We start from the raw sequence: 13,173 nt of genomic DNA on the forward strand, positions 1-13,173 counted from the left end.
GGTGGATTCTTTACCACTGTGTCACCAGGGAAGTCCCAGTCCCCTTATTTCTTATATTGTGTATTTGAACTCCCTCACCCCCACATTTTTCTTATTGCAAGCTTTGTGGTTTATCTTATTTTTCTTCCTTTAGAAAACCACTTTTGGATTTATTTATTAGTTGTATTGTTTTTCAGTTTTTGATTCACTGATTTCTGATTAAAGAAATTCTTCTTCCTTGTTTTCAAGTTTGTATTTCTTGAGTCATATTCTTAATTCATTCCTTATTTTGTATCATTTTAAGTGAATAAGGCTATGCACATTTCTGAATTGCTTTAAATATAGCCCTCAGGTTCTGAAAAATTGGTTATTTATAGAAATTCTTTAATTTCCATTTTATTTTTACTCACGAGTTATTTGAGAGATTTTAAATTTCCAAATGAAAAGCCTTTTTGTAACTTTATTATTCATTTCTATTTTATTCCATTATGATCAGAGAATGTTGATTACACCACTCTATTTTCTGGATAATTATTTAGATTTTCTTTGATGATCAATGGTTAATTTTTTTGGTGAATGTTCCATGGGTACTTGAAAATATGGCATGAGTCCATCTTTTCAGGATACAGAGTCTGAATATATAGTAATCAGATATACCTTAGTCATTATGTCAAGTCTTATCTTCATTAATTTTTTCTCTACCTGGTATGTCACGAACAGAGAGCTGAATTAAAGTCTCTGTCCTCATTTAGCCCTTCACAAACATGTACTTACACAATAAATTGTGTACTTGTTTCAAGGTTCTGACAGTATGCAAGTTCTTTTGTTGCCTGCTAAAAGCAAACCTTGTGCCTGATTTGATCCAAGTACCCATCAGTACAGCTCCATTGATCTCTCAAAATTAGTGGCAAAACTTTCTACAAACAGCAAAATTTTACATTCTATGATAAGAAAAAGAATATAGAACTTTAATAATTTTTTATTTTTTAGTTGCAGCATAGTTTTCCACAGAGCCAGATCAATAAATTACTATAAGTGATTTAAAATGTGTAAGGATGCAATATTTAAATAGCTTCCTGAAAATTATCTAAAGGGAAATGAATAAAGAGAGTTTTTAAAATAAATGAACTTATTTTTATAGGGCCAAACCTGTCATTCTTTTAAAATGTTTAACAATTTGATTCCAGAAAGTAAAAACTATCTACTGAGTAATAATCAATATTGAAGCATTAATAAAGGTATATTATGATTTAGTCATTGTGTTAGAAAATAGATTCAATTACATATTACCTGTTGTCCCACATTTAAAAAAAACTATAAAAGTATAAACACTTCCTAGATGTCTCCTTTTATGTCATGAGAATTACTCATCAGTTTCCTTTGTTCAATGCAAATACTTCAGATGGTTAAATAAGACTACATTTACATAGTATGTAAGTAAATGTTTCTTTTATATGCAAAAGAAGTTTAAGCAAAATCTGTTTAAGATAAATTACCTTACATCATTAGCCTGATTAATTCATGAAAATATTCATTCACTCAATACATATCTATCAACTACTTACTGCTGGTAGGTGCTATGACTGAAATAAAGGTAATGTTGGATCCCGCCCTTTTATTAGTAGCCCAACTGCTGATTTTTATGGTCAACATGTATTTTTTTTTTTTACACATCTATGTAGTCTATATCAGACTGTCCAAGAAAAAACTAATATGGATGTTGGAGATAGGACTGCATATAAATGAAATAATTTTGGCCTGATCAGCTAAACTAATAAGCAATTCTGAGCATTTTACTCAGAACACTACTAAGTTTTTCTTCTTAGGAAATCACTGCTGTCTCACTAAGACAATTCATTCATGTTAATTTATTATAATATAAAATCATCTGGTAACTGTCATTATTTTTGAAGTCATAATAATATTACAGTTAAGCAAAAATGTTCATAAATGTAGGCATGGATTAATAAAATATTATTAACTTAATTCCAGAATATTTGTTTTAAATATGGTAGTTTCTTTCTATGCAATCTAGGTCAGGAAGGTAGCCTTCTAACAGTAATTATTTATAATAATTTTTAGCCAAGTGACATTTTCATTTTCAATATAGTAATGAGTTACTTATTTAATTGATGATTTCATTAGCAAACCTAAAGTCTGCCCACTGTTTCGGGCACCTTTCTTATACAGACATCAGGATTTAAATTTGGACTTAAGGGGATTGCTTGGGGCCTGACTTGGACCTTGAGACTATGCTGTGTGCTCCAAAATCAGCATTGCAAGAGATCTATGTAAGGTAGCACTCGATCATTTAACATTATTTATATATACACAAAACTCTCTCAGAATCCTCACTGGGGGAGTGGGTGACTGGGAGGGAAGGACTCAGGCATTTCTGATCTGGCCAAGTACCACTGAATCCTTACCTTTATTTTTAACATTCATCATGATTGTAAAATTTAGTAATATAAACCAACATTTATGTTATTTAACAAAGAATGTAGAATACAATCTTCTAGAATCCATCTGAAAGCCAATAAGATACCTATGCTTACAGCATTTCTTCTTTGGATTCACAATCAAATGAAGGTTCTAACTGCAAAGCATGTATTGTACAATCCTCTTTAACTTACCTTAGCACACTGCATGTGATTGCATCCCTCATTCTTCTGTATTGGAGACTTACAGTTAGCACAAGGCTTGGAGTTAGTTAACAACCAGAGACAGTTGGCAGCATCCTCATAAGCTTCACTAACTCCCACAACTTTGGGATATAAAGCACAAATACAGAAATAAATGATTTAGTGTACAACTCCAGATGGAAAAACACTCAAAGTTTTCTTTGCAGGCTGTCTCTCAATTTTAAATATATACTTATTTTCCTATTAGGGTCTATGGCAAAGTTTTTACCCATGATTAGTTAAGACAAAATAAAAATGAATCCAATGACATGTCTGAAAGTAAATTCATCATTTCCCCCAAATCTGCTCCTTTCTCTATCTCCTGTCCTGTTAAACGATATGATCTTCTACCCAGAATAGATCCAGGAAGAGCATGATCTTGGACACCTTCCTCTTTCCCTCATCTACTGTGTCCCATTGATTCTATCTCTTCCTCTTTCATATCCATCTTCTCTCCATTCCCACTTCTTATTGCTTTAGCTAGGATCGTCCACACCTTCTTCCCAGACAATTAAAACACAGAAACCAACCTAGCTCCCAGATCCTTCTCCCCCCACCCTCACAACCCACACTATATTGCCTCTATAAAGTGATCTTTTAAAAATACAAATCTTTAAATCTTCTAATTGCTCCCCACTGACTACAGGATAAAATCAAACTGTTTTAGCAAAGAATACAAAGCCCTTCATGATTTGGCCACTAACTACTGGTAAGGTCCTCCCACTCTCTATCCCCACACTAACCTTATACTCTTCATCATCTTAAACTCTGTTTATTCTACTTTAATTTGAGATCTGCACTCTTAAAGAATGCCAGGGTTTTTAAAGACTCTAACTTTTACATTTTATGTTCTATAAATCTCCACCACCACCCATGCAGAGATTTAGGGGCTGGAGAGAGTGGTAGACACATAATTAAAAATTTATTTTTTCCTGCAAGAATGACAGTAATGAAGTTTGTTTTCTAACTTCAAGTACATAGAGAAGTTCTACCTTTTCTTTACTGAAAGAGATGTCTGAAAATCACTTTGAAATCCTTGAGAGTAGTCCATTCAGTTAAGACCCTCATTATATGCAGATATTCTAGGAAGGGTTGGGTAACAGGTTAGCCCTACTGTTGAAAGCAGGGGAGAAATCAGAAGTTTTGAAGTTTAAAAGAAAAAGTTACTCAACCCCCAGATTTAATGGAGAGGAAAGGCGACAAAGGTTTGGGCTGTCTGATCCCTGGGAACTGGCTCTGCATATGAACTGGAAGAGATGAGCACCAGCAACAGCCCTTTGATGGAGCCTAGCAGTGGAGGAGTGGAGGCAGGGGGTGTCTTGCTGCAAGGAACCCTGGGTGCCTACCGACTTAAGTTTGTGTCAACAACAGAACAGCAGCTACTGCTGGACTGTAAAGCACTGGTTTTCAATTCCACATAGCAGAGAGAAACAATAGCAACGAAATGCTCAGACTGCACTCCATTTCTAAGGCCACTTGGTAGAAGATGGTTTGATTAGGGTGTGGTGCAGAGCATGCTCAGATAATTTGGTGGAGAACAGGAGTTTCAGAAGGAACATACTATACTTAATGGCTATGAAGGTCAGCTGTGAAGGTAATGCTGTTTACAAAGGGTACTATAATAAAACCTAATCACTAAGTACAGTGTCTAATTTTTGTTTAAAGTAGTGGCCTTTCTCCTCCCTTTAGCATCAACATTATTTTTAGCTCAGAGTCTCCAACATATTCTTATGACCTTTATTGTCCATTGTTATAATAAATAAAGCACAAAGCCATTAAAACAAAGCAGCTGTGTGGCCTGCAACATTAACAGTTTTATTCTCCTACCCTTGGAGAGAATGCTAGTTTCTGACTGCATTCTAGAGGATTACATGAAGTAAATCATGTTCAGAAAATAACCAACTATTAGTACAACAAAAACTTGAACGGGAAGAAATGCCTTTACTACCTGTGCTCTGAACATGCTCATTTCATACATCTGCCCTTTGTACATACTTTTCTCAATACCTGCAATACCCAAACTCCCTTCAATCTACCTGGTGAGTCTTCTCCATCCCTACTGACTTCCAAACTTTTCACTTCAGATGCATGTCTAATATAGCTTGATCTTCTTTCCTTAATAATCTAGTGTGCTTTTAGGTCTCTTTGTAAGAAAAATTAACTTCATTTAATCACGTATTACAGTATAAAAATCTCAGATCTATTAGTAGAATCAACATGTGCTCAAGTGAAAACAAAGTTGCTTTTAAAGACTGAATTCTTAAAAGACTATTGAATTTCATTCAATAACCATTACTGAGTATGTACTATGAAAAAAACTGGTCTTAAATTTTTATAAATTAACTATCATTTCACAGAAAATATAATCATTCCTGCTTCTTGCTCTGATAAGCTGCAATACAGGCAATTTCAGTACTGAAAAACAGTATTTCAATCTTTATATGGAATTAATTCTTTCAACTGAGCTCAGTATATTTTCTAATATTTTTCTGATCAATTAGATTTTGTCACTCCTTTTAAGTCTCATAACTCAAAGACTTTGGAAAACTAGGGATAAGGGAGAAAACGATCTCATGAATCTACAAGTTCGGTTGAAAATTCTTATGCCAAAGATATGTGACCATGACCCAAATTAATATGTGAACCCAATACAGCATTAAATCATACTTTTCTTTTTTGGAGTATTATTTTTGTATATTTAACAGTGATGTTCTACTTAAGTATTACAGTGGCCTATTATTGTTTGCTTTAAGCCTTACCCTAAATTTAATAAACTTAAAAGTGGCCATTAATAGTCTACTGGTTACCACCACGTTTCACTGTGGTGATTACACATCAATACAGAGAGACAACTTTTTCTCAGCAATGGGGAATTTTCTCTGCAGTCTTGGCTTTGGTTCCCTTTGCAGTGGACCACTTGCGGGTGTCCTGGGTCTCTTGCCTCCTATCCAATTTTCTAAAGTTCCTCCATCTTTCTGAATTAAAATCCTATTTGGGACTCTTTGAGGACTATCTTCAGTTTTTACTTGAGGTCTCCCTATCTCTGGCCACCAGAGGTAACCACGTATACACTAGTTCTTCTATTTCTCTTCTCTCTTCATTATCAGGATCATTATCTTATGCAAGGACAATCTGTCACAGTCCCTCCAAAAATCTGTACTGATTAGCCAGGTCATTCTCCTCCTTCTTCTCTAATAAGACTTATTTGTGAATATGGAATGATTGATCCAATTTTACATTGGCAAGGGATAACTAAAAATAGTCACCCATTTCAAAATACTTGCTTTATATCTCAGATCACATACTTCTGGCCATTTTCTCCTCAAGAATTAAATACTATACTGTACTAATTACTTCTTGTGGTGCATTAACTCTTTTAGGCAACTGGTAAGTACACTAGATTAATAACTTAATAAAATGAAAAGTTATCTTCTTACTTCTCCTGTAAACACCTTTCCTCTCCCATCTGTATTGGCTGTCTTGTTCAAGCCCTTATGTTCTCTCACCTGGACATGTTGAAGTTGTCTCAGAAACAGCTTTCTTACCTAGTATCTCAATAGCCCCTAATTCATCATCCACACTTCCACCTGAATGATTTTTCTAAGCAAACATCTTCAGTTATCACTTTCCTACTCAAAACTTCTTTTTGGTGTTTCGGGGTAAAGTCAGACCTCCCAGCATTACATATAACCCCCACCCCTGCACATGCAGTCTCATCTCTCACTGCACCTTTGCACTGGTTGAACCGAATTATTTGCAGTCCTTGAATACGCCATGCTATTTCACAGCCCTACTTTACCATGAGCCTAGAATGCCCTTCCTATTCTGGTCTGTGTGAAGAACATCTATCAGTTTTCAATACAAGGCTTATGTATCAATTATTTTATAAAGCTTTCCTTATCTCTTTCCTAGATGATCTCCTAACTAATCTGCTCCTTTGTCCCTCCCCTCCCTCACTATGTATCACAGGTATACTGTTCTCTCACACCACCTTTATACTTATTTTTCTGAGTTTTGTACATACCTGTCTCCAACTCTAAAATGTAAATTTCAAGAGCATAGAGGGCATCTTATTTCTGTACTCTAACATAAAACAGCACTAAATAAATGCTAAACACATAATGAAGATACTATTTAAAAGCAACAAGTTACTCCTAAGTTTTCTCAGCATTTTTTCTGAGCTGGAGACAAGCACTTCTAAAAGCCACTGGACATCTCCACACATATGTCCTGTAGGTACCTCAGGTGCAAAATGCCCACAACAAAATTCATTATTTTCCCCTGAAAATTACTCCTTTACCTGAATTTCCTAATTTCACCAATGACATCATGATCTACCTTGTGACCCAAACTAAAAATTCACCTTCCTACTTCTGACCTAACTCTCCTTTAGTCTGCCCTTCCTAGTTATCAGTTATCTTGATAAAAGTACCTTTAACAATGCCACTTCCCTATTCAAAAAATGCATTCTATGGCTTATTCTGTTAATAGGAAAAATTCAGACAATTTGGCAAGAACCCTCACAATCTGGCAACACCTACCTTTCCAGCCTCATCTCTCACAAATGTCTCCCCTGGACCATAATTTTAAACTCCACAGAATGTATAAAGAAATGCAGGTAGGTGGGCAATAGCAAGCCATCTCTAATAGAAATATAGATGTTTCTAGGTGTCAGAAGCAGAAGAAAACAAAATCCAGTCGTCTTGTCATGTTTAAAGGTGTTGCAGGGTAATGGTATTAATCTCTTTATGAAACTCACACACATAGACATACCCATACACAGATAGGGCTAATGGGTGGGTATCCAGAGAGCAATGGCAAGCTCTACCTGGTATTCAAGAGAGAGATACAATGAACCTGGGGAACAAGAACAATCTATACAAATCTTTTTGATTTGGGAAGCAGGTACTCAAAAAATATTTGTTGACTGAATGATGAATGTTCAGGACAGAAATGATTAATCAGCCCTCACTAAAAAATATCCTAAAATTATCCACTTCCCTTTGCTCCCATTTAAAGGACATGAGCCTTCTCATCATGTGAAAGGGATCGCCCTCATTGTCAATGAATAAACTGGTATTCTGGTTTACCTAAGTAGTGTCTTTTCCATGGATCTGAATAACCCCGAGTCAGTGCACAAAATCGATCTTGTGAATATAAACTGCTGAGAATAATCTCTCGGGCAATGGTATATTGCCCAATATAATACAAGCCTTTAGGGACTCATGGCTGCCAGCCAGTCTCTCCCAGTGTCACTTCAGCTGCTGACATTACCTACCACATCTCTGCTTCTGTAGATATGCTGAAACCCAACTCATATCTTGCTGCTGTCAGGAAGATTCCTTAACATCCTCTGTCCTCAATCTGAGTTAGTTGTTTCTGTTTTTGTATTCTCATCTTTATCCAACTGTGTTAGTTAACATATGATACTGTAATTATCTGACTGCTTCCCTTCTAGCCTCTGTACTCTTTGAAGGCTGGCATCATCTTTATTATGTGCTTTGCTCATAATAAGTGTAGATGAAGTGTGTGAATTCTTAATCCTCATCTGCAATACTTCAAACTAACACTATTCTTTAAAATGTTAAAAACCACCAAATTAGTTTTCATTTATATTAATTTTATGACAGTTGTCATAAAATATTTACTTCAGGAGGTGAGAAATTATGGCAAAGCAGATATATTTACTTGTCAAACATGGGAATTGCTATTAGGAAGGCTAATTCAAACCCATTCTGTTTCCCCTGTGTCATTCAATCCAATCTGTTAGCTTCCTATCTGTACAATGGGACAACCAGCATCAATCTCATAGCATTTGTGTGAGGATTAACAGAAGTAATATATTTATAGACATCTCAGTAAAAATCAGTTATAGACATGGCATTTAATGTAAGTAAATCTACAGAACCACATAAGCAAGAAATTAACTTGCCTTATCCTCCACTGTAAGTTTCCAAGGAAATAAGAAGCTTCCTCTCAGTACAGATCATACATTTCTTCTCATGAAGTACAGAAAAGCTAGTTAGCCCACCCCAGGATAAAAGGGAAGGACTATAGGAGCAGAACTTAAATGTGACCCCTGTTTACCCTGGAGTCCTAATAAGTCCATTAGAAACATGGAACCTGTCTATGCTTTCCCCCCCTGGGATCTCCAAAAGGATGTTGGTTAGAGGGGTTAAAAAGGCGGGCTCTCGCATTAACAAACTTGAAAACTTAAAACTTCATTTTTAAATGAAGACTCTAAGAAATAAAACCATGTTATCTTTTGAATGCTATTATAAAATATGTAGCTATCTAAAATTCCTCTTACGTTCTTCTGGTTTCATTTCAGTTATTTTTTGTAGCCAATTTTTCCATGTTTGGCAGTCACAAGGCTCATGGGCTTCACCAAGGCACTCCCTAAAGAGGAAAACGTGGAAAAGGCAATTTAAAAGTATCCTTCATCAACATCAAGGTAAAAGCACAGGTGGGAAGTACTGTTCCAAATGTAAAGTTGAGAACACTGAGGCACAGTGACTACTGAGAGATGAAGCATTTCAATAGAGGAACTGGAAGCATGATTCTAAAGCTCAATACCACTAGGACAGATTTTCTTTCATCAGTACATTTATTCACACATTTTAAAAAGTTCCAAATAGATTACCTAATATTTATAATTTAGCCTCTCATGCCTTAAGAGCTGTAAAGTATTTTTTATCAATTGGGTTCTGTCTCACTAATAGTTTAAATTCTTGCAATTCAATGGGTGTTACCCTGCCCAGCAGCATTGCCATTACTCAGGAGCTTGTTAAACATGCAGAAGAGCAGGCCCCATGAGACCTACTGATTAGAATCTGCATTTTATCAAAATCACCATATGACCCTTCTGCATTTTAAAGTTTGGGAAGTACTATTTTACATCACATTCTTGTCATTACTTTTACCTCTGAATCCCCAAGTAACAGCAAGGGCAATCTAACTTACTTTCAAGTTTGATAAATTCCAATTTTCTGTCTTATTGGAATTTGGCAAATTTTTATTTAAATAATTAAAACTGTAGCAATTTATTATTTGTAACTTAATTATATATTCTTTCTATAGGTATATAAAAGTCAAACATTAAGGACTTCCCTGGGGGTCCACTGGCTAAGACACTGTGCTCCCAATGCAGGGGGCCCAGGTTTGATCCCTGGTCAGGGAACTAGATCCCACATGCCACAGCTAAAAGATCCCTCATGCCGCAACTACAGATCCTGCATGCTGCAACTAAGACGCAGCACAGCCAAATAAATAAATAATAAATAAAATTTAAAAAGTCAAACAAAAATGACTTAGAGCCTTTACGAATTATTTAATTCAATATGACATTATATTCTGTAGCACAAAGTTAATCATTCTTAATAACAAAATGTCATTTTGGGCAAAGAAAAACCCAATCTATGGGTGCCATCATCATCACCAGTCTCATTTTAAACAAAGATCTTTTCTTTTTCTTAATTTTTTTTTTTCTTGGCCAAGAGGCATGTAGGATCTTAGTTCCCTGACCAGGGATGGAACCTGCGCCCCCTACAGTGGAAGCACAGTGTTTTGTTTTGGTTTTTTTTTTACATCTTTATTGGAGTATAATTGCTTTACAATGGTGTGTTAGTTTCTGCTTTAGAACAAAGTGAATCAGTTATACATATACATATGTTCCCATATCTCTTCCCTCTTGCGTCTCCCTCCCTGCTACCCTCCCTATCCCACCCCTCTAGGTGGTCACAAAGCACCGAGCTGATCTCCCTGGGCTATGCGGCTGCTTCCCACTAGCTATCTAGTTTACGTTTGGTAGTGTATATATGTCCATGCCACTCTCTTGCTTTGTCACAGCTTACCCTTCCCCCTTCCCATATCCTCAAGTCCATTCTCTAGTAGGTCTGTGTCTTTATTCCTGTCTTACCCCTAAGTTCTTCATGACATTTTTTTTCTTAAATTCCATATATATGTGTTAGCATACGGTATTTGTCTTTCTCTTTCTGACTTACTTCACTCTGTATGACAGACTCTAGGTCCATCCACCTCATTACAAATAGCTCAATTTCGTTTCTTTTTATGGCTGAGTAATATTCCATTGTATATATGTGCCACATCTTCTTTATCCATTCATCCGATGATGGACACTTAGCACAGCGTTTTAACCAATGGACCGCCAGGGAAGTCCCTAAACAAAGATCTTGTTTACAAAGTTTAAGTTAAGAAGACATGCCAACTGACAGGTAGAGTCTTAACTAACTATGAGGTAACATTTCACTATATTAAGAATGTATCAATTCTACTTCATACCCATTAGGATGGCTACTATTTTTGAAAAACAACAGAAAATAACAAGTGCTGGGAAGGATGTGGAAAAACTGGAACCCTTGAGCACGGCTGGTAGGAATGTAAAATGATGCAGCTGTTATGAAAAACACTTTGGTAGTTCCTCAAATAGTTTCAACAGAACTGAAAACAAGGACTCAAACTTTTACACCAATGCTCATAACAGTATTCACAACAGCCAAAAGATGGCAACAACTCAACTGTTCACTGACATATGAATGGATAAACAAAATGTGCTATATACACTCAATGGAATATTAGCCATAAAAAGCAATGAACTTCTGATACATGCTATAACATGTAACGAATTTTGATGACATTATGCTAAGTGAGATAAGCCAGACACCAAAGGACAAATATTGTATAACTCCACTTATATTAAATATCTAGAATAGGGAAATTCATAGAGACAAAGTAGAATAATGATTACCAGGAGCTGGGGTCGGGGAGGGAGGATGGGGAGCTATTGCTTAAATAGTTGTGGAGTTTTTATTTGGGATGATAAAAATGTTCTAAAATGGATAGGGGTGATGGTTGCACAACACTGTTAATGTACTTAATGCCATTGAATTGTATACCTAAAAAAATCACTAAATACCTGGAAAGAATAACTTAATTTTCTTAAATTTCTGACTTATTACCAAATCTGGCATTTGGGAAACCTTTTCCATAACTGTGGTTTTATACAGCTCCTTAGTAACTTAGTGATAATTTAATAGACATTAATAAAATATTGCATTGATTAAAAGTAGAAGTAGATAGTATCTACAAAGTAGATCTTTCAAAGTAGATCTTTGAAAACTAACACATCAGAGAAAATAAGCCTCAACTTCTCCAAAGTACAGTACAGTGATGACAATGCTATCAGATGTAATAGGTGACTGATAATCTGGATTATGCCATGTGTAGGAAGACAGAGTATTCTGACAGAAATAATGAAGATACTGGAATGTTCTACAGATACTGGAAAACTAATTTCCTGAAGAAAGCTTTAACCAAGACACCAATGACTGGTAGCAAATACTCTGACAGACAAACTGTAATTACACCGGATAGTGGGAAAAAGCATTCTAGGTTCAGTTATTAAGGGCACAGAACTTGTTGGTGAACAAGTTATAATAGAAGGGGTTATCCTGTGGTGGGAAGGAAAATGCCTACTCCTACCTTCCCTCCCAACAATGAATATATTCAGTTATATCCAAGCAGACATCTCTTGGGGATAGCTCTCAACTGATTCTGTCACACGTAGTTCTTAAAAAGAAGAAACTGTTATTGGCATTTCTTGTGGTTTTTGCAATCATTTTTAGAAAATATTTTTGAACTTTGGGGGGAAAGAAAGAAGAAAACCCTGAACCACATGCTTTTATTTTATAAAGATCTCTCTTGCAAAGCTTCTTTTTGCATGAAGCAGACGTTCTTTCTCTTTGAAACACTAGATAAGTAAGGGCAGCAGAATTCTACTTAGAATTTCCTTTTTTTCTTAGAATTTCTGACTATAGGCAAAGCTTTTATACTATATGAATACAAGTAGGAAGCTATGTAAAAACAAAAATTGCAAATTAATGCTTAGAGAGGTGAAGCAATGTAAAAATCCTAGAATATACATATATCATATACCTACATATATCAATCCTATAGCTTAATGAATTTCAAAAATGAAAGGTAATAAAGTTAAGTTCTGAATTGCTATGTCAGAAAATAATGATACTATTTGCTAAGTTATCTACCACCCTTATAATAGCAGAAGGAGTAAATAATTACCAAATGTGATCTTAAATCCATGTGGTCATCCACAGATCCCTTAAACTGGGATAAAATTCCAAGTAGGGCCTGTGATCTTGGCATATAGTTTCCAATGGATACTGAGTATAACCAGCCTGATATTTTGGGGTGTGAGAAAGAGTAGCTGACATATTTTCTCCAAACACTAGACTAGAAAGGTACAGTTTATAGCATCATATATGTTTATTGGCATATATAGCTTTTAGAATCTAATCTACCTTGGTAGGTTTTTCCATTAGTTTCCGTATTTTCAGTCAAACCAAACTTACTACTTGCAGCATACAAAGAGAGGTGGGGAAGAATACAAGAAAGTAAAAGCTAATCTACAGTGAAAACTAATAAAAGCTAGGCCACAGAAACCACAGAGTTTAAGAAGACAATGCCAATCACAGAT

General features: G+C 35.5%; 1 protein-coding gene across 14 annotated transcripts in view; it reads right to left on the reverse strand.

The window, feature by feature from the left end:
* Positions 1-13,173, reverse strand: part of ANKIB1 (ankyrin repeat and IBR domain containing 1) — a 159,237-nt gene that overhangs the window by 18,459 nt on the left and 127,605 nt on the right. For all 14 annotated transcript variants that reach the window (XM_079932123.1, XM_079932130.1, XM_079932129.1 and 11 more), the window contains 2 exons: positions 8,971-9,059; positions 2,613-2,743 (listed from right to left, as the gene is read on the reverse strand). In XM_079932123.1, the coding sequence (XP_079788249.1) occupies positions 2,613-2,743; positions 8,971-9,059 (220 nt within the window). The remainder of the gene's footprint in view (positions 1-2,612; positions 2,744-8,970; positions 9,060-13,173) is intronic.

This window comes from Stenella coeruleoalba (genome assembly GCF_951394435.1).
Source record: "Stenella coeruleoalba genome assembly, chromosome: 9".
NCBI classification, from domain to species: domain Eukaryota; kingdom Metazoa; phylum Chordata; class Mammalia; order Artiodactyla; family Delphinidae; genus Stenella; species Stenella coeruleoalba.